General features: G+C 38.7%; 1 protein-coding gene across 1 annotated transcript in view; it reads left to right on the top strand.

The window, feature by feature from the left end:
* MOSMO (modulator of smoothened) overlaps positions 1-15,325 on the top strand; it is a 63,426-nt gene extending 48,101 nt beyond the window's left edge. Inside the window, exons 2-3 of the mRNA XM_021686837.1 lie at positions 9,360-9,572; positions 14,469-15,325. Of these exons, the coding sequence (XP_021542512.1) occupies positions 9,360-9,572; positions 14,469-14,653 (398 nt within the window). The 3' untranslated portion in view covers positions 14,654-15,325. The remainder of the gene's footprint in view (positions 1-9,359; positions 9,573-14,468) is intronic.
* The last annotated feature ends 12,044 nt before the right edge of the window (positions 15,326-27,369 follow it).

Genomic DNA, 27,369 nt, shown 5'->3' on the forward strand with positions numbered 1-27,369 from the left:
TGCCTTCAGCTCAGGTCATGATCTCAGGGTCCTGGGATCGAGTCCTGCATTGGGCTCTCTGCTCAGCAGGGAGTCTGCTTCTCCCTCTGCCTCCGCCTCTCACTCATGTTCTTTCTCTCTCAAATAAATAAATAAAATCTTAAAAAAAAAATTTACCAACTTATTACTCTGTACCAGGCATTTGTTCTAAGTGTTTTACGCATATTCCCTCTCATAATCCGTACAACACTATGAGGTCATTTTGTTGTTATCCTCATTTATAGTTGAGGAAACTGAGGCACACAGAGGTTAAATAACTTGCCTAAAATCTCACTACCAGTAAGTGGTGGGCCTGGAATCTGAATCCAGAGCCTGAATTCTACCACTGTGATATGATATCTCCCAGTTAAGTCAATGGATATGTGACTAAATAATTTAGAATGTGATTTTTTAATCAGAATTATTTTACTTATGTAAATTAAGGGAGTACAATTTATTGAAGAAGTGATTTTGAATTATGTAATATTGAGATTATCAACTAGTTGGCAAAAGTTATTTTGACAGGCCTGGAAGTCATACAATGGAATCTTTGCTATACCCTCAGGAAAGTTATTTATTTATTATGACATACCCTACAGAGTCCTTTCCAAGAAGGTGATGGGGTGCACATTTTCTGTACAATGCAAATAAGACAAATATGAGTGCTTATTGTAATGTTTGAGAGTAGACTTTAAATAACCAAAAAGTTCCTTAGAGATAGGAAACAGGGAATCTTTTTTTCTTGAGACTAAGAAATTGGGTTATTTCTTTAAGGAGGATGAGCTGGGAGTGGCATATTCCTTGAACATTTACGAGAAATGTGGGTGTGGGAGGAAGCTATATTTTAGAGTGAGTAAAACTCAGAGGAGTCACTCCTCTGAACTGACAAAAATATTGTCTCCCACTTTGGATTGACCTCCTGTGAAGAAGGTTCCTCTTAGACTCACTGTCACTATGCTTACAAAGTTGTAATTAAGTCTGCTCTGATATAAATCTAAATGTTTCTGATGGTATTTTTAGGAATACTATTCTTTATTTAGTGAATGGTGTTCAAGAAGTCAGCATCCTGTGGTAGGAATAGTTCGGGGTGGTTAATTGAAAACCTTAGTTTTAGTCCTGGCACTGCTGGTTACTTTGTATCCTTGGACTTAGCACTCTCGGGGCCTCAGTATTCTTCAAACCCTAACTTGGGGAGATTAGGACTGATGATCTCTGAGATCCCTTCTAGCTCTAAATTCCCTAATTTTATGGCTCTTTTTGGCCGGGAATCCTCCATGATTTTATTTTATTTTTTAAGATTTTATTTATTTATTTGATAGAGAGAATGAGATAGCATGAGAGGGGGGAAGGAATCTTGCATGATTGAGAGCCACTCTTTTCTGCTGCATTGCTTGTTTACTTCTTGATCATTGTGCACAGATGAACCTTTTTAGTGATTGAAGGCTGTAGAGTTATTAATGTTCAGCCCTTTTGTTAAAATACTTTTGTAAATTCTGCAACACTTTCCTGCCCACAAAAACAATTTGGCCTACCAAATTTGTTTGATTTTATCCCCTTTACCAGTTTCCTCTCCCTTAAACCAGCTCACTTTTACATGTAAAACATCGAGACTACTCATTTAGTGAAATGAATGTTAAACTTGTTTTGGGTTTTTTCAGTCAGGGAAGAAACAATGAGTATTCCAGTATGATCTGCTGAATTCTTCCACGGTGGCTTCTCATGCTACTTTAGTTGAAATGGAATAGAAAATGTAGACACAGTTATTTAAGTTCCATTTTCGTTCTCTACCTGATTTACTTTAATTTCTTTGGCATTCTCTAATTTATTTTAGATCCAGAGCATGTGCTCTGGATCTAAAATAATTCATACATGATTGAAAGATTTCAGTGTATAAGTGCAATTAGTGCATTTTGTTTAAATCTAATATGTAAAATATAAAGTAAATGCACAGGGGCGCCTGGTTGGCTCAGTCGGTTAAGCATCCTACTCTTGATTTCAGTGCAGGTCATGATCTCAGGGTTGTGAGATCAAGCCCCACATGGAGCTCTGCGCTGGGCATGGAGCCTGCTTAAGATTCTCTCCCTCTGCCCCTCCCCCTCCCTCTCTTAAATAAAGTGAATGCACATTTTTTTAAAGGGCAGAATTTTATGAATTAATCTACACTCAGATAAGACAGTGAAAAGTACAAGCGTTCTCAACCCTACTCCACCCTCCAATCCTATTCAACCAAAGTAGGCCACTCCTAGCCATGTGATAAATACTCTTCCACATATTTTTCATACACTGTATAGACAGTTTAAACATTGTGGTTAGCTTTTCCTTAATGACTTCATGCATTATATATTATGGGCTTCAATGATTGGGATTGTAATAGGACAGATTCTGGTACCATATTGTACTTGTCGATAAGGCGGATTTTAAAATAGAAATTCACTGCTAGTTTATGTTTAATGTATTTATAGGATTAGACCCAAGACCACGTTAATGGAGCAAGGGCTGATAGAATACACTACAATGAGAGGACAGTGTTGGTATGATTTAGTCAATTTTAAAATGAGATGATCTCTGAACTACAGTCTTACTTGCAGACAGCTGGTAACAGTTGTATTTTAAGAAGAGATAGAACAGCCAGTGGAGTTCAAGGGAAAAGAAAATCAAACTAAAAAGATTAATGATTGTTCTCTATTTACTTGCTATCTAACAAAACATTTTGTGATTTCATTCTATTAGCAAAGCATTCTCAATCTCAATGTTTCCAGCTTGCTATTCCTATAAAATCTGTCCCCAGAGCTTTTATTTCAGCAAGTCCGAACTTGCCTTATGCTTCATCTTCATCCTGAATGATACACTAAAGCAGTTGGGCAGAAAAGTGATGTCCTGAGTACTTTTTATGACTAGCAGCCATGGCAACCATCAGATGTCAACCTTTTTATTTTGGAATATGAGTTTCATGAGTGTACTATTGTGTTAAATTATTTTGTCTACTACTGCCCTGTGTATGTATTTTTTTAACTAAAACAAAAATATCTCACTTACTTCCCTGAAGACATGTAATAGTTATTTAGTGCTTACACTTGCAGTTGCTTACAAGTATTATCTCATCATCTAATTTAATTCTCACAGAAACCTAAATGTTAAGTCATATTACTTTTCTGCTGAAGCAAGTTTAGGAAAATTAAGGGACTTGCTCAAGTGTGTCCAAAGCTGAGATTCAAATTGTGACTTGTTGGGTTTAACTCCTGTGATAGTGGACCAGGGACTTCTGAAAATCTGCTCCTCCATAAATGCAATAAGAATACTGGCAAAAATTGTCAGATCAACTTTTTCAGAACTCTGGAAATTAACTAAGGCTCACAGCAATCCAAGGAGCATTTATTAAGAAAATCACCCGAATCGGGCGCCTGGGTGGCTCAGTTGATTAAGCGACTGCCTTCGGCTCAGGTCATGATCCTGGAGTCCCGGGATCGAGTCCCTCATTGGGCTCCCTGCTCAGCGGGGAGTCTGTTTCTCCCTCTAACCCTCCCCACTCTCATGCTCTATCTCATTCTCTCTCTCAAATAAATAAATAAAATCTTTAAAAAAAAAAAAGAAAAGAAAAAATCACCCGAATCTTGGCAAGAACAGCAAGCTTTGTGGCAGTTTAAATTGTGCTAATCACACACCCCCTCTCAGCTACATAGTAGCCTTGAAAGCCAGTAGCCTTGCAAGTTTGGTAGCAGTGTAAACCAGCAGCTCAGCAACCACTGGAGATGGCAAAAGGGTCTGGTGCTCCTTAAAGCCCCATCCTCAGAGAATTGCTACCATTTGATATGTCAGCTCACTGAAAATCTCCTCAGGCCTTACCTTTATTGGACCAGATTGAGAGCTTGCTCTGTCTCACCCCCAGGACATTTGTTAAAAGCAATCAGCACTAGTTGTTTAACATTGCAGGTACGTGGGGCACCTCGGTTGCTCGGTCAGTTGGGCGTCTGCCTTGGGCCTGGGTCATGATCTCGGGGTCCTGGGATCAAGCCTCATGTTGGGTTCCCTGCTCGGTGGGGAATCTGCTTGTCCCTCTCCCTCTACCCCTCCTCAACCTCCCCCCCCATTCACGTGCTCTTTCTCAAATAAATAAATAAATTTTTTAAAAATTGCAGGTACCTGAGGTTGTTTATTTGACACTAACAAAAGGCTAACTAAAAAACATAAAGGAAAACTGGGGAACAGGATGTCCAAAGGAGTCTTTGAAAAACTCCAACATATTTCCTAGGAATCTAGAAGGCTCTACACATATTTAGGGCTTTTCACATATCCAGGATAGGTTTTTTTGTGTTTTTTTTTTAAGATTTTGTTTATTTGACAGAGACACAGCAAGAGAGGGTACACAAGCAGGGGGAGTGGGAGCGGGAGGAGCAGGCTTCCTGCTGAGCAGGGAGCCCGATGTGGGGCTCGATCCCAGGACCCTGGGATCATGACCTGAGCCGGAGGCAGACGCTTAACGACTGAGCCACCCAGGCACCCCTCAGGATGGGTCTTAATTAATCTGTTGCCTCTAGCTAAATTTGAAGCTCTGTGCAAGCAGGAAGTGAGTACTAAGGCAGAGTTGTTAATTGCCTGTTGGAGCATTGAAAATGTACCACAACAGACACAGACAGCAAGGCTGAGAGACACACTGATTCAAGGCATTTAAAGAAATCTTATTCCAGGGGTGCCTGGGTAGCTCAGTCAGTTAAGCATCGGCCTTCAGCTCAGGTCATGATTCTGGAGTCCTGGGATCAAGCCCAACATCCCGCTCCCTGCTTAGTGGGGAGTCTGTTTCTCCCTCTCCCTTTGCCCCTCCCCCTTCTCGTGCTCTTTCTCTTTCTCTCTCAAATACATAATAAAAAAAATCTTTAGGGGCTCCTGGGTGGCTCAGTTGGTTAGCGTTGCCTTCGGCTCAGGTCATGATCCCAGAGTCCTGGGATCAAGCCCCACATAGGGCTCCCTGCTCTGCGGGGAGCCTGCTTCTCCCTCTCCCTCTCCCTCTGCCTGCTGCTCTGCCTATCTGTGCTCTCTCTCTCTGCCTGTCAAATAAAGAAATAAAATCTTTAAAAAAAAAATCTCATTCCAGCCATTAGCTGACTACTAAGCTAATGGAACAGAGACTTCAGAGGCCACACACAACAATGATCCAAACTTTACAGAGCTATTCCAGGAAAGTCAGTAAACAAACAGTAACAACAGGGGCGCCTGGGTGGCTCAGTCGTCAAGCATCTGCCTTTGGCTCAGGTCATGATCCCGGGGTCCTGGGATCAAGCCCCGCATCGGGCTCCCTGCTCTGCAGGAAGCCTGCTTCTCCCTCTCCCTCTGCCCCTGCTTGTGTTCCCTCTCTCGCTGTGTTTCTCTCTCTGTCAAATAAATAAAAAAAAATCTTTAAAAAAACAAAAACAGTAACAACAGCAAACCTAGGGACAGGAGGATTTGATTTCCATAGTTGTCACATGTCAACAGGGTAAGACTCATTATGACTTCCTTTTATGTGTAATGATACACAGGTGAGCTACTGAGAGGCATGTGGGATGCTGTAGTTCCTAGTTTGGTTTCCTTTTTCCTATTGTGTGCAAGTCTTTTATTCGGCTGGATTGGTTACCTAGGAAACAGCTGCAGGGTAAAGATGGATTGGCTGTTTGAGAAATGGAATTACAGGCCCCTTACAGCAGCAAAAGACCTGTTGGATAAAACAAAACAAAAATCAGTGAATGGCTGAGCTTGTGCCTAATTATTAATTAGCGTGCTTTAGGAAATTACACCAAGACAAGGTCTTTAGAAGAAACTAATGCTATGTGATTTTAAATTTAGGTTGTTTTTCATTCTTTTAAGTTCACCAGTTGCTTATTAATTCATGCTTCGTGCCCACTGTTGCAGGCCATCCTGGGGGTTACCAATGAAGTAGAAGGGTCAGTTCCTTCCTAAAAAAACCATTTTCTGTTTGAGGTAAAAAAATTAAAAAAAAAAGTTACCTTAAAATCAAGTACACGATTGTGTGATGTGTCCAGGGAATTTGGAGGATATAAAAAATCTTGGCTAGTCAACACTAGAGGTGGATTTGAATCTACAAGTAGGAGATAATTCTTTGAGGTAGAGGATGAGATTTAAAGACCGGTGTGAGTTTGGGTACTAACAGTACCTGAATTTACAAGATGTAATAGTAGCAGGACAGGTACTTTTGCAGATCCCTTTCCCCAGGCAGCTTATGGAAAATATGTGACTATGATATAAACTATGTTGACCTAGAGTCTTACTCATGAAAAAGAACTTCAACAGTGTTGACTCTTTGTACTAGCCTGTATGATTTATTTAAGGAAAGTCTGTTTTCACTGAAAGTGTGACAGAGTATTAGTTTTTGGAATCCCGACCACCATAACAATGCTGGGCACAAAGACATTAAATAATCCACAATTTTGTGAATTGATTTTCTTATATACAGCATATCTTACGGCTATCAGCTAGCTTTAGCTTTCTTTTCTTCCAGAATGTAGCTGCAGAGTATTTGGTCTCGATTTGTGGTAATAAGGACTTTTGTAATTACAGGAACATAATTCTTCTTTTAAAACTGAACATCTGTCAGGTTATTTCCATTTGCTTTGTGGAAGTGATAGCTCTCATTTTCATTTTCATTTTCTTGTTCTATTTCTATTCACCTGGTGTGGTATGCCAGTCAGGAGGGGAAGCAGGAACAATCCCACTCAGAAAGCGTAACAATCTACAGGCAGAGGAGGTTATGTTAAATTTGAGCCCTAACTAGCTCTTGGCCATGTCCATAAATGGAAAGTAAGAGGTAACATAAGATACTCAGAAATATTTTGAAGGAGAGATATTTTAGTTATGATTTACTGAACCTACAATTTTACATATTTGCCAGCAAAAAGTAATTGTCAAATGTAAATCTAAGTCCATTAGTTATATACAGTTACCAATAAAACTTTCTTTGTATTTTAAATTAAGTTGTAAAGAAAGTTACTACTGTAATCAGAATCCACAATATTGCATTTTTCAGAGGATCTTTCATTGCCTGTTGTCTATTTTTATAGCAATTACAGTTTTATAAATGGGATAGGGACTATAGAGGGTAATTTGTTAGAAGTCTTTTGCTGATGGGCTCCCTGCTCCACGGGAAGCCTACTTCTCCCTCTCCCACTCCCCCTGCTTGTGTTCCCTCTCTCGCTGTCTCTCTCTCTGTCAAATAAATAATTAAAATCTTAAAAAAAAAAGTCTTGCTGAATGATCAAGAGTAATTTCCTGTTCATTCTTGAGCACTGCTGTGAATACCTTATTTCCTAAATTATAATAAAATGCTTTATCATAATTAGACACCCTCTGTCCCCCAAGTTTTCTTTTCAAGGAAACTTTTTAGTGTTTCAATTTAAAAGCAGTTATTCAGTTCACCCCTACCCTTTGCTTTCTCTGGTTCAAGCAATTACTATGATTTTTTTTTTTACTATGATAATTTTAAGATTGGCAATTAAGTGTCAAAACTTTGAACTGATTTACTTTTCTTTGACCTACTAAGTCACTGAGCTCCAAGCAGCAGCTAGAAAGAGGGATAGTGTGTGGCATTATTATGAAGGTTTGCTCACTTTCTATTCCCCTCCAAACCCCCATCTGCCTCCATCCTGCCAGAGATGATCCTACAGTTATAATGCTGTTTGCACCTTTGCGGAGATCACAAGATGGACCTAATTATTGGATGATTTGAGAGAAAAGGGTACTCTTTGAGTACTCTTCTTCTTCCATTCAACCAAAAGAGTCAGAATTAGCATTAGAGGGGGAGAGTTTTGAGAGAACTGATCTTTTGCTTCATTTTCCTTGAACACATTGCTTTGTTTCTAAAAGTGTATCAATGGCAAAACTCAGGTTGCAGGAGAGCCCCCTACCTCCAGCAGCCCCACCTACCCACACATACATCTGTATACACACATCCAGCTCTGCTGTCTGCTCCCACCAAGGCAGCTTCCCGAAATGCCTCTCATCGGAATTTTACTGACTGTCCTCAAAAAAGGCACTTGTTTGTGCAAGTGCTGTGATTTTGAGGTTAATGTCTTTTTGTTGTTGGTGTTGTCATTATTTTTGTTCAAACTGAGAAAATAATTAGGACTAAAAAAAAAATGCAGAAATCTGTTATGTTCCAGAAATTTCTTACGTTTTAGGCAACAGTGTTCCCATTTGCAGTTGCTCTTTTTCACCCAAAAGTAACGTTTTAATTGTTCTTAATGGGGAAGAGAATAAAATAAGTATTTTCACCGTATCTAGTTTTCTGTAAATTAATTCACCCCAAATTTGATAGAGGGGTTCCCTGGGTTTGACATAAGAACATGTTTATGTGAAAATAGCACCTGATGTTTTACAAAAATCACCATCATGTTATTTAAATGGGAGAGGGGGCATTTGAAAAATTACCACTAATGCCTTTATGCTTTTCTGCTGAAGCATGCTAGTAATGGTTTAGCAATCTGAACCCTTGTGCATTGCACAGAAATTGTTGAACTTACCACAAGGAGGAACCTACTAGTTTTCCCAACATTTTCTTGAATTTAATGCAAGTGTTTATATTATAATATTCTTAGGCCTTTTTTTTCGATTTTACTTATTTATTTATTTTAGAGAGAGAGTTCGCAAGCGGGGGGAGGAGCAGAGGGAGAGGGAGAGCGAGAATCTCAACCAGACTCCGTGCTGAGTACGGAGCCCAACATGGGGCTCATTCCCAGGACCCTGAGATCATGACCTGAGCCGAAACCAAGAGTCTGACACTTAACCAACCGAGCCACCAAGGTGCCCCTATTCTTAGGCCTTCTAACTTTAATAAAATATATTCGTTCTAATACTTAATCCGTTATTTAATTTTATCTATATATTATGACTAGACATATTTCAAGTTTGTCTTCAGATTCCTGAAAAGTGTTTTTCTTCTCATCCACAATCAAATAATATGCAGTAAGTCTTGGATCTGAGAATAGAAAAGTTCCAGGTCTTTCGGCTAGTATGTAAGCTCAGCAAGACCAGGAGCCTCATCTGTCCTGTTCATAGTTATTTCCCTGGAGCCCAGAACATTGCCTGATACAAGTACTCAGAAAAGTATTTGTTTAATGAATGACTGAAAGAACTGTGTTTGTGGTTTTTGCGAGTTTTTTTTAAGTTCACTTTGTATGTTAAGTATGACTACATTGTGAACTCCAATGGAATGCTGAATCGTGAGACTCAGTGGAATTAAATGCCTGAGTGACCTACACAGAAATAAGATTTAAGGACTACAGCGGTGTTGGTGGGGGATATTCCTTGGGAATGCCAAACCCACTAAAATACTCCCACCTTTTGCATCTCCCCAGGAGCACTCACTGTGGGCCTCGTGCGACAGTGTCAAACAATCCATGGACGAGACCGGACGTGCATCCCACCTCGGCTTCCCCCAGAGTGGGTCACCACACTGTTTTTTATCATCATGGGAATCATTTCATTGACTGTCACATGTGGTTTGCTGGTGGCTTCCCACTGGCGGAGAGAAGCTACAAAATATGCTCGATGGATAGCATTCACTGGAAGTAAGTAACCTGTGCTTACTAAATTTGTCTAGAAGGCGTGCACACTGGTATTTTAATGAAGATATCAAGAATCAGTCATAAGGACTCCATAATCATCAAAGAGCACCACTTGCTGTGGCCGTCATATAGACTCTGCACAGTCCCATCAGTTCTTCAGAATTCTCACCACAAGACCAAGACATCCAAAACCTTAATTGCCTTGTATGAAATGCTATTTTAATGAATTTTATTTTTGCTCACATTGTGACATAAGCGTTCCAGGTCTGTGGGCTCAGAGCTATCACTAACCTGAGTCTTTTACTCTTCTTGAAAGTATTGGTATCCTCTACCAAATAAAGGTAAATCTAGAAGAAAATGTACAGAAATATAAATTAGATTAAGGTGGTGATTTGCTTTTTAATATCATTAATTTTGAGTTTCTACTGTGAGTTGTGTGACCACTGAAAAAACCAACACATTTGGTTGTTTAATAGTTATTTATCAACATTTCATACTCCATTAAGCTATGCCCCAGGGTATGATACATATTATACATTCTCTTGTACTCTACAAAATTGGTTTAATTTCCCAGCACATCAGGGGCTTTTCCCAAGTTAAAAGCAGCAAAAATGCACACAGGAAAGATATTTCTGTAATTTTGTTTTCTTCTTTCTAAAGCAATTTTGTCCCCACCCAGGGGATATTTGTCAATGGCTGGAAACATTTTTTATTGTCACAGCTAAGGAGATCTTACTGGCATCTTGAGTAGAGGCCAGGGATAATGGCAAAACATCCTACAAATGCAAAGGACAGCTCCCCACAACAAAGACTTATCAGGCCCAAAGTGGCAATAGGGCCCTCTTGAGAAACTTTGCTCTAAAGAACAGGATAACAATCCTCATGCCAAATACCATGGGATTTAACTTCTAATTCAATGCCTTATAATTATATCAAGTTTGCATAAAAGTGAATATTATAACACGGCTTACTTTCACTTGATATTTTCATTTAGAACTTGTATGGTAGGGGTAAGGCATAATCCCATGAATCCCTATTAATGTTAAAGCTCAGTTTATCCTTAAAGACCATAAGATAGGGATATTAGTTCATGAATCTCAGTTTCTCCCTATCTCTCTGTGAAACTCTTTAATGTATATGTTTCTGGGTCTGTTTTATTTCTGTCTATACATCTCCCTTAATTTTAAAATTTAGATCAAGTTGACTTTGACTAAAAAAGTCTTCTCCATTCTTGTTAAGAAATGTGAAACAAACAGACCTCCTGAGACCATTCTTTTCTGAGTAGTAGGGTCCACAGGCAGCTGTGGAGACAGTGCTGCTAAATTAATTGATGAAGAATTTAAAGAGAATCTTTACTCACAGATAACAATTATCCAGATAGAATTCATTCTTTAAGGAGTAAAATAAAGTCAAAGTAAGAGGATTTAGTTTCTGGATTTAGTTAACATTTGGGAACGCATATGCTCTGAATACCAAAGATCTAAAATATAATTGAATAGTAACACTAGTTTAGGATGAGTCAAAGAAAGCATTGAAATGCTATGTGAGCCTTTGGTTCTTGCCACCCAGTAAATAGAAGGAACGAGGGTTATTTTGTTTTTCATTTCCTTTCAACAGATATTTAAATATATGTAGCTACCTCCAAATGTAATGTGTTTTTCCTTTATTTTTAAAAAAATTTAAAATAATAACTTCTAAAAATAATATGTGCATATGATACATAATTCAAAGCTTAGGAAAGGGTCATCAAGTGAAAAGTAAGTCTCATGTGTGGCTCCATCACCTAGCTATTCAATACCTCTTTGCTGGAAGCAACCATTGTTAAGAGTTTCTGGGATTTCTTACCAGAGGTGTCTTATGCATAGAAACATATATGTATATGTGGGAATGTTCTATGAATATATATTCTATTTATACTATTCTGTACCTTGGTTTTTTAGCTCAACAATATACTTGTAGTTAATGTCATCTAAGTAAGCATAGGGTGGGCTGCATTACTCTTCTCAGCTGCCTTAAATACGTTGGTTTTTGTTTTTTGTTTTTTTAAGATTTTTTTTAATTTATTTGACAGAGAGAGAGACAGTGAGAGAGGGAACACAAGCAGGGGGAGTAAGAGAGGGAGAAGCAGGCTTCCCGCTGAGCAGGGAGCCCGATGCGGGGCTCTATCCCAGGACCCTGGGATCATGACCTGAGCCGAAGGCAGACACTTAATGACTGAGCCACCCAGGCGCCCCTAAATACATTGTTTTTGTTACCAGAGCTAGTCCACTAGGGTGGCAGTCCTGAGAGGGATTTAGGTCCCCCTGGTATTTCCATTCAGCCTTTGAAAATGTACTTTATTTCTACTGTATGTATTTCTATTCCTCTTAAACTGTAGTTCTGGTAAAAATGTCAGGGTAACATTTTCTAATAGGTTTACACAGTGGGGGACTCTCTCAGAGGAGAGTCACACGTGATGCAGCCTGCCTGTGGGGGCAAGGGTAACAAAGATGTGTCTTTTTTTTTTTCAAGTCTGACCCTTATCCTTAACTCTGCCACTGTAATTTACATTCTCATCCCCCAGTAAACTCAATATCTGACTCTTACCATCGAGAAATCTGTGCCATGGAAGATAGGAAGTGAGGTCTTTATAGGCTTATTTAGGATCCAAAATTTAATTGTCAAAAGTTGATAGATATTATCAGCATTAATAATATTTTAAGATCTAAAGTAACCTCACAGGTCCCAATAGCTTGAAAGAGAACTCATCCACTTACATTAAATCTTCCCAGAAGTATAGAGAACCTAACTCTTGCGATTAAAAACCAGGATTAGATCAAATAGGAGTTTACTGCTTCCTTAGTATTTGATTCAGCTTTTCCTAACTAATTTGGAAAGCCTTTAACTCTTGTAAAAAATTAAACTCTACTTTAAATATAATCATTAAATGATTACTCCATTATGAAGGATAGATTTTTATTTTACAATAGAAAGTAGAAAAAGGAATGAAGTTGGCACATTAATTAACAGAATAAACAATTGTAATATCTGCATATCTCTAAAGCACTTCTAAATTATCTGTGTTTCTTGAGATTAGATGAGTCAACATTAAGAAACAAATTGTTTTTAAAGCAATAACTTTATCCCATTGTTTTTCTGTTAGATTGTGTATAGCTGCTTAGATTACGGTTTCATTTTACTTACCAAACCATATTAAGGCATAAGAACTGTTAGAAATTGGTGGCAGATAACACTAATAAGTGGGCTTTGGCAGCACTAATAGTCTTTTACTGCTGACTGTACAACAGAAAGGCCAAAAGATCTAATACTTAAAATCTGAATTTTTCATTTGTTCTGTAGTAGGCACCTGAAAGAATCCAAATTCACTGATGTAACATTATTTGATGTGGTCATTGGCCCAAAATGAAGTAGGCTGTCTGTAAAATATAAGATAATCCATCTAGGTGGTGCAAAGCAAACAAGAATGCTGATGTGTTCTATAAACCAACGTATTAAGAAAATGTTACTTTTTAATACCTTGGATATTACCCTGGAGGTATTTCTTCAGAAAAAGATTCCTAATTGGCTTTTTAAGGACACTCCTATTAAATTTGTTGACTGATTAACACAAAAATAATTTAGGACAAGTGTCAGCTGCTATTTTTATCCAGGACTTTGTCTGTATTCTTGGGGATATGTTTAATTCGGAAGAAGTTCCTCATTCAGTTGATAATGGAAAGCTTCACCCCTTCACATGCAGTGAGTATAGTAACCTGTCTTTACATTACACTGAAGAAACGTTTCTGCCTCCAAAGAAATTTGAAGGACTATGAACATTTGACCAATGTGCTTTCAAAAAGCATAAAATATTCTCTTGGAAAAGCTAGCCTATCAATGGGTAATTTGTGTTCACTAGGAAGAATGTTTCTTTGGTAGCCCAGGGGCACAAGCTCTTCACTGAGACAGAGAGGACTGTGGAATTCTACCCAGATGCTGGGATTGCTGATACCTTTCTAGAAACATTTTAGCAAATAATACATTTCATTGTGTTTGTATACAAAACGCAAAGAAGCCCCCCCCCTTGCCCCATTTTAACCTGTGTACTCAGAAAACCTGAGAGAGATTTTATTTTTTTCTAACATTGTCCATGATGAGAGAGAACCACTCTGACAGTTTACTAATCATCTCAGAAGCCTGAGGTTCTTTCCACTAAGTGATTTTAAATCAGAGTAAGATAAATAGTACTATGTTTGTACCTTTTCTCCAATTCCTTCTAATACCAACTGAGAGGAACAGAGAATTGGCAGAATAATAACTGATAATAGTAATATGCAACATTTATTCAGCACTTACTATCAACCTGGCACCGTGCCAGGGACTTGACATTGTTTTTTTTTTTTATCCTTCTGGTATTTACCCCATTTTTAGAAGGGAACCAGAAGCCTAAGATTGCACAGCTAATAAGTAGTGGAGCCAGAACATAGCCCCTCTCTGATTCTAGCTCAAGCCCTTAATCACTACTTTAAGTGGTCAAGTATAGTTTATGCAAACACCTGAAACTAATATAATACTGTGTTAAATATACTGGAATTAAAATTTTTTAATTAAAAGTTTAAAAAAGAATAGTTTATATAAGCACTTAGTAGGTTTGGACCCCTTTCTTAATTCGGATATTCAAAATCATCCTAACACTTATATAAAAGGCTAGCCCAGCTTTTACTATATTTAATTGTTAGGCTTTGGGGATATTATGTGATCTGTAGAAGATGTAAGTCTTTTGACAAGTGGTCAATGTTTTAACAGGTTTGACCATGTTATCAATCCACAACCCTTCTTATAAACTTCCTTTGTGCCAAATTTTCATTGTTTTCTTAATCACCAAACCATGTTACTAATGTTATGTTTTGGTTTGTTTTACAGTGATCCTTTTCTGTATGGCTGCCCTAATATTTCCGATAGGATTTTACATCAATGAAGTCGGAGGTCAACCTTATAAATTACCCAACAACACAGTAGTTGGGTCATCATATGTACTTTTTGTCTTATCAATTTTCTTTACAATAGTAGGACTTCTATTTGCTGGCAAAGTTTGTTTACCGGGCTGATGAATGTCTAAATTGCTCAACTCTTTTATTATTTTTTATTTTATTTTATTTTTTTATTTTTGGAGGGGGGAGGACAAAGGCAAGGCATCTAAGTAGTCCTCTCATAGGAAGATGCTTAGATGAAATTGATGCTGAAAAGGAAAAAAAAAATGCTTTGATTTGTTCTCACTATGCACTTTGGATTTAAAAACAAAACAAACAAACAAACAAACAAAAATGAGAGCCTTTTCCATAACCAAATACAGACAATATTGACTAAATCTCCTGAGCATATTCAGGCGCAGTCAGGTCTGCACTGTGATAGCAACCTAGTGAAGGAGAATGCTTTATACTGAAAAGCATGTGGCCCTTTGTGACTCTGTTGTTCCGTTTTTAACGTCTAATGATTAATTGAGGGGAAAAGAAGTCTAAGTATTTATGAATCATGGTGGACCAGAGGGTTACAAGAGAAGTTCATGTGGGGCTGGCCTCACCTAAGAAATTAGTGTTCATAGCTTCCTTGTAATGATATGAGCCTTTGGCACCAGAATGATTTGCTGTTGCATTACTGCACCAAGAAGCCAATAGATCAAAACTTGTTTGCTAAAATGTCTGTAAAAATCCTGAAATTCCCTATTCTCTGTGTACAAAACAAAACAAAAAAATCAAACACTAAGAAACATGTTGTTGGGGGTGGGTGGGTGGGGGAAATATTCCTTATATTTATATAAATATATATATAATATATATATTTTGCTGATGCAGTATACAGTGTGTATATATGTGTGTGTGTATGTGTGTGTAAATTTATATACACACACATGCAAACAGTTCCTGGAAGAGAACTCTGAATGCTTTGCTAGCAAAACACTGTGGTGTGCAAACCTAGAACTCAATAGAAAAAAAAAAGCCATTTATCTGAAGGCTGCATAGTGGAGAGAGTCTTCAGTTTACCTCATTCTTTGTAGCAGCCCTTGATTTTAACAGGTTTTTGTAATAGGTACAAATAATCCCATACCTTTCTAGGTCCAATTTTAAGTTAAGCTAAAATTCTTTGTAGGGTTAATTTATTTGTATATGATAGTAGAAGGTAAGATCATGTAAAACCTTATAATTTGGGGAATCTGACACTATTTAAATTATTGGCAACTGTCGTCTGTTGTACAGAGGTTCTCTTTTTCTACTGGCTCAGTCTGTTACATGAATAATGCATTTTCTATGTTTAAGCACACAACTTTACATAAATACAAAGTTCACTAGTAATACCAATTTATAATATTTTGGCTATCTACAACACTAACTGCACTCTGCTATAAAAACTAAATTTATGTTCTTTTCATCTGTAAGCATTATTAATACATCTCCTTTATCAAAAACCTGAGCAATACAATATTTTCTTTATATGCTATATGCCTTTGTTTGCTAAAAGCTAACATTTTTGCATTTACTTTAAAGGGCTGTACTAAACCCACAGCTTTACATTTTTTCCTAGAAGAAGCATTGCCGCTAACGCTCGAATCTACAAACAGTTTTAAAATACAGTATTTCTCTTCTCCACGTTTCCATGCTTTCATATCAGTGCTTAGTCGTTTTTCCAGATGAACACTATAGATAATCTCGTTTGAAATGTGGGGCAGGAGGCTCTTTCTTGGCAATGGAGCTGTTTTTCTTCTTTCTAGTGAAACCAGCAACCCAAATGTCCCAGTAGAGTTAGAGTCCCATGTAGTACATGCTTCACACAAACAGAAATGAATGCACTGTTTTTTTGAAAGCTCAATTATAAATTATAAAATGATTACTTCAGAAATGGGGCTGCCTCCTCAGATAGTCAAAGTATAAAATGGAGGAGCCTGATGTGTTTCACACTGGCTTGTTTGACATTCATATATCTTACTGTTAATTCAGCAGTATTTTATTGTGAAAGAAAACCCCAGTGTTTCAGCTCACTCAGGAGTCAGGTAAGAGGTGAACCACCACTGTCGTGCATTCCTTGAGTGTTCTGGGGGAATGTCACACTTTTCTTTCCCAGGGTCAAAGAAACCTTTTGGGAAATGACTGAAGGAGACTATTTTTCCCCAAGTATTATGATGTCTAGTTAATTCTGAAAATACCACTGGACGTGTTCTATGGACATTTGGGATTGCAGTTCCCATTGTGATTTGATTGGTCCTCAGTCAAATGGATCACTTTGAAGGAAAGTTTTGGTTGTCACCATTATACCACTGAGATAAAGTGTTAGCAAAGTATGGTTCAAATTAATTTATGATATGACCAAGAGCTTTTCTCTTCCAAAAGATGAATTTTATTGTAAATAGTTTCTCAGAATATTTTTAACTGGATCATGAGCATGGGGAGAGAAAGTTTCTCAGCTGCTAAGAATTTCCCCACTGTTTACTTCTTTCACTTACAGTGGTATTGCGTATAAGATTACAAAATTTAAGGTTTTATTTGTATCTATTACCCAAACCATTAACTTGTCTTTAATTTCATCATTGTCTTGGAGGTCCAGTGCATAAAGGGCTGCTAGGGGAACATTCCCTCTAACCAGTCAGCACTCTAACCCAGGATTGAGACTGTCCCATCAAGTGGTATGTGAAGTCAAATCTTTGTACTCTTCCAGACCAAACAATGAAATGGATTCATTCATATAAAATCCTATAAATCCTGTAAGTGAAAAGATATACAACTGTCAGCAGTTGCTTTTAAAAAGGTCACTATAATGAGTACTATGTAGTACAATATTAATTTATAGCAGGAAATCATAGCTTGTAAACTGTATATAAAACACTGTTTTATGGTGCAATCATTTGTCAAACTTTTGTCTGTTAACGTTGTTTTTAGAGTGTGTGCATTCTTCTCATACCTAAGAACATCACTGTAAAATCTGCTGAAAACTATTTATAGGTTTTATTTGCACAAGACTTAAACTAGTTTGAAATTTTTGGAAGCTCCTATTGAACATGCCTAAACATCTGTAAACATGAAAAATCTTCAATTCATTAAAAGCAAACATTTCAGTATGATTCTTTCCAAAGGTAATCCATGTTCTATGTTGTTAATGTGTGTATGTAATTTTTCTGACTCTTCTCCTTCTTATCCTATTTTCTCTTCCATTTGTTTTGTTTTTGAAGGATGGCTCCTTTTTTTTTTTTTTTAATGTTCTAAATGACCAAAACACTTCATTGGTTTTTACCCTTTTGCCTAAAGCTTTGATATCCCTGCTTGATGTTCTGTGAATTCACTGTTTAATCTCTTTAAGTAAAATAATAGTCCTGGTGACATACAGTCTATTGATTTAGAGGAAAGACCCTGAAAAAGTATTGGAAACTAACTTTAGATATACTCTTACCTATTATTTTGCATCGTGGGCTTCATGGGAAGAACATGTTGCATTTATTTTGTCTTTATTAAAAGACTACTAGCCACAAGTTACTCCGACTCTAGTAACTGCTTTATCAACCCACTTTGATCTTCTTTTAAAAATTAAATTTACATTCACAGTTCAAAACAGTAAGCTGTCTTTCAGAACTAATTTTTGAAGGATAAAAATATATGAAGGAAAAACATGGCCTGTGTAGGTTGGATTCCTTACACAGGACTTATTAGTTGTATCACCTCAAGAGATTTTAGAGTTTGTGATCAAGGTCTGTATATTACCCCAAATTTTATTAAGAATTGTTTTCTAATTGGTTATAACACTTTTCAATTAATAGTTTCAAAACAAATTGTTAATACAAACTGTATAAAATGAACATAATTTTCTTCACTTGTATTTTTGTTATTGAGCAAGTTTATCAAAATAAATTGTCTACTAAAGAAACTAAAAAGGCTTCTATTGCTTTGAAGTAAGCTTTGATTTTAAAAATTCATTTCAGAAGTTGATTTCTTAGAGATTTTACATATTCACACAGTGACACTGCCGTGCCCCTTGGTATTGTTTTGTTTTAGCATCAGGCAGGGAGAAGGTCTCCCTCTTTTCCACTCCCAGCTCCCTCCTTGGGAAGAGATGCCGGTAATATTCCAGAATATGGCCATGTTTACGAATAAGAAGAGTCACTCAGCAATAAAAGACCACATATATGTGGCTCTCTCTCTTCTGCATCATGTTTTTATGAACTGAGAGAGATCCACTGAGCCAAGGCCCTCAAAGCCAGGCATCTTGCCTTTCTCCCTCACATGTAGACCTAAGGCCATTCATCTTTGCTCCAGTCTTATGTTTCTACTTCACTGCAGGCCAAAGGATCTTAGCTTCTAAAATTTTAAAATTTGAGTTGAAGGAGAAGACAGAAGCCTTAAGTCTCTAGACTCATCCTTGTGCTCCATCACAGCTTTGCTGTAGCTTTCTCGGGGGGGTCTCAGGATTTAGCCCAGCCAAATAATAACTAATAATCAAATTAAGCACCACATTTACCCTTTGCTGCTGTTTCTCCTTTATATGGCCTTTATAGGAACCTTGTGGGGAGTTGGAAGATAAAGACAAAATAGGAATTGGATGTTCTTGAGTTCTGGATCATAAAGGCATCTTATCTTCTTAGGGTGACCAATCATCCCCATTTGCCTGAGACTGAGGGGTTTCCTGGGACATGAAACTTTCAGTGCTCTTACTAGGAAAATTCCAGGCAAAAGGGATGAGCTGATCACCCTATTTTCACACCATCCAAACCTACACTGATATATAACACAGATGAGAGATATTTGAAGAGTTCTATAAATATTTCTGAAAAGTCAATTGGAAATTTGTAATGGTAGACTTACACAACTTCTAAGAGAGTGGGAGAAAACACTTTTCCTTCTCTTTGGTAATATCTCACAAAAAAACAGACTAACTTTATTTTTTTTTTTTTAAGATTTTATTTATTTATTCGACAGAGACACAGCGAGAGAGGGAACACAAGCAGGGGGAGTGGGAGAGGGAGAAGCAGGCTTCCCACTGAGCAGGGAGCCCGATGTGGGGCTCGATCCCAGAACCCTGGGATCATGACCTGAGCCGAAGACAGACGGTTAACCATCTGAGCCACCCAGGCGCCCCCAGACTAACTTTAAAAACAATAATGTGAGGGTGCCTGGCTGGCTCAGTCGGTAGAGCATACAATTCTTTTTTTTTTTTTTTTTTAAGATTTTATTTATTTTTTAACAGCGAGAGACACAGTGAGAGAGGGAACACAAGCAGGGAGAGTGGGAGAGGAAGATGCAGGCTTCCCGCTGAGCAGGGAGCCCGATGTGGGGCTCGATCCCAGGACCCTGAGATCATGACCTGAGCCGAAGGCAGACGCTTAACGACTGAGCCACCCAGGCGCCCCTCAGTCGGTAGAGCATACAATTCTTGATCTCGAGGTCGTGAGTTCAAGCCCCACATTGGAGCCCAAAAAAACCCCCACAATAACATGAGTCCAAAGACACCTCATTTTGACTTAGTCTTCCACTAACTCTTTTCTAATCACTGTCTGAGGAGATTACAGGAAAAAACACCCAAGACTGGAAGACTGGGTTCCTCTTACGCAAAGTCAACTCTTCTGGGTCACAGTTACCCAGCAACAAAATAAAAGTAGGTATTTATAAATGGTATCAAAGATAGCATAATGCTGTATTATTTTTTTTAGAGTTTTAGTTCTTTTCCCAGGAGGAGAAAACAATGGGATATTTTCAAGCACATTCAAGTTTTCTGCAATTCAGCCCCAATTCCACGCACAGACTGAGACCACCCAAGATTAAATTTCAAGAAGAGATTTTTCATAAGACTCAGAAGATTTTAGAGCTGGATGAAATCTAAAAGAGCGCATCCAGTGTTTGCATTTTCCAGATGAGGAAATCAAGGCCTCAGAAAAGTAGACTGCCTTTCCCAAAGTCACACAATAGCAGAATACCCAACACAGGAAGAAATGTCTGTGACAGAATGTCCTTGGACAGTTGACCTCAAACAGCTATTCATGTTCTACATCGTCTGAACCGGACTTCTTCAACTAATCTCCATCTACTCCAACTAATTTCTACCAAAATCTTAACACAAAAGAAAGCATATCATTTCTTTGAGTTCCTCTCATTCCCACTCTACAAAATGAAGTGCAAACTTCTTTAGTATAGCTTCATGATCTGGCTTCAGTCTCTCTTTTCTTTTTACCCACTGCTGTATCTTTTCACCTTATACAGCCAAACCAGCTAGTCTCCGTTCTTGCACTACACCTGCTCCTTGTCTTGGCTGTGACTGCACCACCTCCTCCTCGCAGTTTTCCCTAATCCCTCTCGTATTTGAAACATAACTAATTTTTTGTGCTTTCTCTTTGGTTTATACCTTTGTAATAGAACTTACTTGAGGCGAGTAGATTGCCTGGATTCAAATCTCCATTCCAAAATACTCGCTGTGTGACCCTTGATAAATCACCTAGCCTCTGTGAGCCTTGTTTTTTTCACCTGTAGAATGGGGTTAACAGTACCTATGTCATAGGGTTATTGTTGGTTTAAACGAGAAAGCATGGGAAGTGCCTGGCTCATAGAAAGCATTCAAATGTTAGTTGCTGCAGTTCTTTTTTTTTTTTTTTTTTTAAAGATGTTATTTATTTATTTGACAGAGAGAGACACAGCGAGAGAGGGAACACAAGCAGGGGGAGTGGGAGAGGGAGAAGCAGGCTTCCCGCGGAGCAGGGAGCCCGATGCGGGGCTCAATCCCAGGACCCTGGGATCATGACCTGAGCCAAAGGCAGACGCTCAACGACTGAGCCACCCAGGCGCCCCGCTGCAGTTCTTATTAATAAACACCTCCCTATCACTAAATTATAAACTCCTGAATGCAAGGAATGTGGCTTTCTCATTTCCCTTAGAGACCGGGCACATTGCTTTACATGTGAATTGAATTATCATAATTAAATTTGGGGCTAGGTTACAAAGGAAAATTATGAAACTGTATCTGGGAGACCTAGCCACCTATCTGCCAGGATTATGTCAGTGAAATTCTTCCAGCCCTTGTAAGTAGATGTGGTTGTTTTATTGGTAAGTATTTGACTGTATAATATGCCAGTTTCATTGACCTCCTTAGGATTCAAGACCTAAGACCTTTACTACTCAAGACCCTTTGTGGACTGAAGAGCCTTTACTACCGAATTCCTAGTGCTCCAATGTTGATACCAATGCAAAGAAGACCAGGATGATGCAAGCACCCAGTTGATCCCGAGAGAACTCTCTGGAGGCCTCTTCAAGCTTTTGGGTTCTCAGCTATCTTGAAGCCGTATATTTGGTATGTTTTGCAAAGACTTAGTTCTGCCAAGATGGTTTTAATTATTTCTGCTAAAAGGAATGGACTCAAGGATTTGATCTCATTGTAGATGCAGTTATCCCCAAGCGGCCATGTTATGGCCCTTTAGTAAATACTGCCATTTTATTTGGTCACTATTAAATCAATCCCTATTATCTGTCAGAGCAAGTCAGTAAAATAAATGCTGTGTCCTGACTCTGGCAATCTTTTCATGTTTAAATATTTAATTTGGTTGTCTTAGACAATTCAAGTATTTTCTTAAATAAATTTTAAAAACTCATTCTTTTACATTGCTTTGTTCTCCGTGGCAAAATGCAAATGCAGTTGAAGAACCAATCAAAGAAAATCCTTTCCATTATGCATAATAAATTGCTCTAGGGGAAAAATAATCCATGTATCTAAGAAAGCTTTTAAGTACCTCATATTTTACTAATGTCGTTAGTAGCAGAGTGGACTCCTACTGCAATGTCACCCCCACTCACACACACCATTCTTAGCACTTTACCTCATTTCTGCTGTTTCAGGGTCATCAATAACTTTTTCTTGTCCTAAGTGCTGTTGTGGAGAAGGAAGTTACCATAACCCTAAACTGGGGCAAAGGAATTTTTTTGTTTTTTTACAGTAACATGTCTGTAAAATTAAAAAAAAAAAAAAGGGGGGGAATATAGGAAATTAAAAATCCCCCCTCAACCCACCTTCCAGAAATTACCACTATTAACAGTTTATTAGGTTTCTTGCAGATATATTGCTGTATTTACAATATATGTATATCGTGTGTATATATATCCTGTTCAGCTTTAACAAAAGCAAGATCATATTGTACATGCCTGCCACTACTTTCTTTTTTACTTTATGATGGCAATCTTTCTGTCAGTAAATACAAGTCTTCTGTGTTTTTAGTGGCTGTAGAGCGTTTGTGTGTGTGTGTGTCCTCCCTTGTTGATGTTCATTTAGATAGTTTCCAAGTTTTTTGCTCTGACAAATAATGCTGCTTGAACTTAGGCCTTAGATAACAGGAACTTCTCACATACCATGATAACCTGACATTCTAACTGAAGCGTATCAACTACCCTATGAAAGGCAGTACATATATTTTAAAATATTGTGGTTAAGAAACAGTGGCATTCAATAAGAGTTTGGAGAAGGAAACTAATATTAAATTCATGCTATGTGTTTTTCCATATGTCACCTTAATCCTCCTCCTGAGGTGAAGTGGAGGTGGTATCTTATAGACCAGAAAACCATGCATTGAAAGGGAAATAACTTACCCAAGGATCAGGAACTAGTAATGTTGAATCTGGGTTTCAAACCTATGTTCTTTGACTTCAAAATCGAGGACTACTTCTGTCCTGGCTAGTGTGAAGGAAATAAAAATAGCTTGTCCCAGTTGCATGATTTCTTGGCTCAGGCACGAGCAGCTGAATCTATGGTTTGCTTCTTCTGGATGTGGAATGCAAGCAACCATAAAAGGTAGTCCTGCTTAGAAACAACCTATAAATATTATATATTTTGTTGGGGAGAAACGTATGTAAGTTATTGAGCTGTTTGTGTTCAATCTTCCATCATTCCTCTCTCATTGTCAAGTTTTCTGCTATCCTGCTACGTGGTAACTTCACTGATTGCTAAACTAGATGATGTCACCCCTTGATTTTACTGGGAACCTTTTGGGAATTGAGCACCCAGGGAAATTTCCCCAAACAGGCTATATCTTGTCCCCTCTGTAGCACTTAAAAAATCAATTAACTAGATCCCTTTTACCTTGTTGATAGGAAATCTACTGGCTACTGGGTTACCCTAGGGTTGTGCAGAAGTCCATGGTTCAAACATTAGAAAGCCCCCTCTAGTCATTTGTCATCTGTCTACACTTATCACTGCTGAGACATCAACTATTCCAGTCTGAATAGTGCAGTAGTTCTGTGTCCATCCCACGCTTGGGGCATGGTGATGAAGTTTGTTGAGCTGGGAAGACTTTCTCCCTGGACTGAGGACGCATTCCTCTTAGGTCTTGCCATCTCAAAGTGTTGCCACCAAGCACTGAGCAGGCCCTTACTCCTTCTGATTTTCAGATACCTGATTTCTTGACCTCTGTCTCTTTCTTCTCCCCTTTGTCTTCCCTCAGAAGCATGTTTGCCTAGTACCCGTGTCCCTGTCTTTGGTTCAAACAAAACAAACCCAGCTTTTTTCAAGGGGCTAATTGCACCCTCTGGCTCCCAGACTGGATGCAGAAGCCAGGTCTGGCCTATCAGAGCCACAGTGATTTTTTCAGAAATGAATGGATCATATGACCAAGCCAAGCCTGGGCCTTTCCTGGAGCTCCTTGGGAAAGAGGTGCTCTTATTTTAGGGTTGCTAAGTTGGGGAGGGAGGGGAACTGAGTGCTGCTGGTGTCCAAGTTTGCCAACCACTCATGAAGAGCCTGCTTAAGAAAAAAGCCATCACAGAAGAAAGGAGCTGAAAAATGGAGACAGATTTCTGTCAACATCATATTAGCCTTGGATCAAGCCATGTCCAAAGCCAATTTTTCTGTTGTTTGAGCAAATAAATTCCCTCTTTTCCTTAAGCCAGTTTGAGTTGGGTTTGTCTCTTTTAACTGAAAGAATCTTGATACACTCACACTTCTCCTCTTGACATTAAACACATCCTTCACCTCCCATGCTTTGGCACGTCACTTTAATCTTTCAGTTAGCTTAGGATTTTACAAAAAAGAAAGAAATGTTGACTTCAGGCTACTTTTCAACCCAACAAAAAGCACCTGCTACTGGCTTGAAATGGGGGAAAGAAAGAAAACACAAGTTAATATCTAAAAATCTAAATATCTATCTAAAAAAATATGTAGCACAACAATACTGTCTTACTCTGTTTGGGCTGCTATCACAAAATACTGCAGACTAGGTGGCTTATGAAACACAAATCTGATTAGATGTTAAGTAGACTTACTGTGGTATCATTTTTGCAATATATACATCTATCCAATTATAGTATACACATGAAACTAATACAATGTTATATGTCATATCTCAGTTAAAAAAAAAAAAAAAAGAAACCAAAGGGGGTTTTATTTTATTTTATTTATTTATTTATTTATTTTAAAGATTTTATTTATTTATTTGACAGAGAGAGACATAGCGAGAGCAGGAACACAAGCCGGGGGAGTGGGAGAGGGAGAAGCAGGCTTCCCGCAGAGCAGGGAGCCCGATGTGGGACTCGATCCCAGGACCCCGGGATCATGACCTGAGCCGAAGGCAGACGCTCAACGACTGAGCCACCCAGGCGCCCTTATTTTATTTTTTTTAAGATTTTATTTATTTATTTGACAGAGAGAGAGATAGCGAGAGCAGGAACACAAGCAGAGGAAGTGGGAGAGGGAGAAGCAGGCTTCCCCCCGAGCAGGGAGCCCGATGTGGGACTCGATCCCAGGACCCTGGGATCATGACCTGAGCCGAAGGCAGACGCTTAACGACTAAGCCGCCCAGGCGGCCCCAAAGGGGGTTTTAAATGCTGAAGATAAAATCATCAAAGTCACCACTATCTGCTTATTCCAACACAGGAGGATTATAGACTAAATATGGCACAACACTACAGTATTTATCAACAAGTTAAAAGAGCTTTGGAATTCATTTTTTTTCCCCAGATTTGAAAAAAATCAACAGGGTACTTATGAGCTTGCTGTGAACTGAAGAAAAAACTTTGTTTTTAGGGTCTATACTTTTAAAATAAAGCCCCTAGATTCATACATTTTACTTTTTGTATCTTTATCTTACAGAAATAAAATCTCAGAGTGCACAAAGATGTAAAACAGTGTTCACTGCAACATCGCTTTAAAAAAATTTATTTCTCACAATTCTGGAGGCTGGAAATCCAAGATCAGGGTACCAGCATGGTCGGGTAAGGGTCCTCTTCTGGATTGCAGACTTCTTTTATTCTCACAGGATAGAGCTAGGGGCTCTGTCCTCCTTTATGAGAGCACTAATTGCATTCATGAGGGCTCTCATGACCTAACTGCCTCCTATAGGCCCCACCTCCTAATACCATCACTTTAAGGAGTAAGTTTCCAACATATGAATTTTCCGGAGGGGTAAGGGTGGGGACACACAAACATTCAGACCATAGCAAATGGTCATTTAAGGAGAAAAACATAACAAATCTAAGTGTGTATTCCATAATAATGGAATGTCAAAGTACATGAAGCAAAAATAGAATTAATGGAAGAATTAGGAAATCACACAATCAATATATCTTGGGCAATGGGACCAGGCTACAGCTCTTAAATAAAGACCAGAGGTGAGTTGACCCTGATCAGGTTCCAAGAACCTAAGGTCAGAAACACAAATTCCTATTGTGCTCTAATTCCTTGTGTGGGGCCCAAATGAGCTACAAACTGAGAAGAGCTGAGAAAGATGGTATCCACATATAGCTTTCCTCTTGCCTGGTCGTACAGGCTGAAAGCCTTATTCTGCTTTATCCATTTGGCACAAATACATCCAGAGCATGTGTATCATGTAAGCTCAAATAGAAAAAAGCAATAACAATGACTTTTCAATGTTGGGGTTTACTTCTTGTAAAATGTTTAGACCCTGTGTATCCAGGAGCCAAGGAAACTGTGAAAGTATAAAACTACCTGTCTTGGGCCCTCATGTCTTCCAAAATGGTGTCTCAAAGCTAGCCAGCCCCGTCTACCCAGGATTTCCAGTAGGATGGACACAAGGACCCTCACCCCTTGTTCACAGAGTAGCCATTTGTTGGTTGTTCTCAGCCTCTTGTAACTCTTCCTTTTTCTGACTTCCTTACCTCTCTCTGATCTCCCTCCTCTCCTGCCTTGTTGATTTTGACGAAACGCCCTCCCAAATGCCACCGTCAACCCATGACTCCTGCCCACAGTGACTGGTGGTAGGTAAGCAGTTTCTATTTTGAGGGGTTTTGTTGTTTCTGATGTGGCCTATAGGAGCCACTGCTGGGGTCAACACTGGAAGAGGTTCTCCGCCATATGATGATTACCACAAGGAGCACATGTTCTAAATTATCAAATTAAAGGTCCCGAAAGTGAAGACAGTCATTTGAGAAATTACCTAGATAAACTAAGTGGAGGTCCCTTAGCCTTTTACAAGCTGGTTGACGTGGGGGTACATCACTTCATCTCTCTTGACTTCCATAAAAGAAGATGTTGAAGAGGGTCCCCCAGCTATGAGCCAAGGGCTGGTTACATCATAATCACCTGGGACCATTGTTAAAGATTCATGTTCCCACACTGTACCACAGTTCTGTATCAGTCTCCCAAATGGGAATGTTATGTATGTGTCCTTAGCAAACAACCCAGATGATTCCGATGGGCACCTGGGTTTAGGAAGCACGGCAGCAGATGATCTCTTCCGACGCTAAGAGGTCACTGAGCCCGCTGCTGTATTAGCCAGGTTTGGGTGGGGCTGGACCTGGTGGAGGTGAGGGAATGCCAGACCTGTCTCAGGGTGTGTGTTTGCGGGGACCCCAGGGAATCT

This window comes from Neomonachus schauinslandi, chromosome 5 (genome assembly GCF_002201575.2).
Source record: "Neomonachus schauinslandi chromosome 5, ASM220157v2, whole genome shotgun sequence".
Lineage (NCBI taxonomy): Eukaryota > Metazoa > Chordata > Mammalia > Carnivora > Phocidae > Neomonachus > Neomonachus schauinslandi.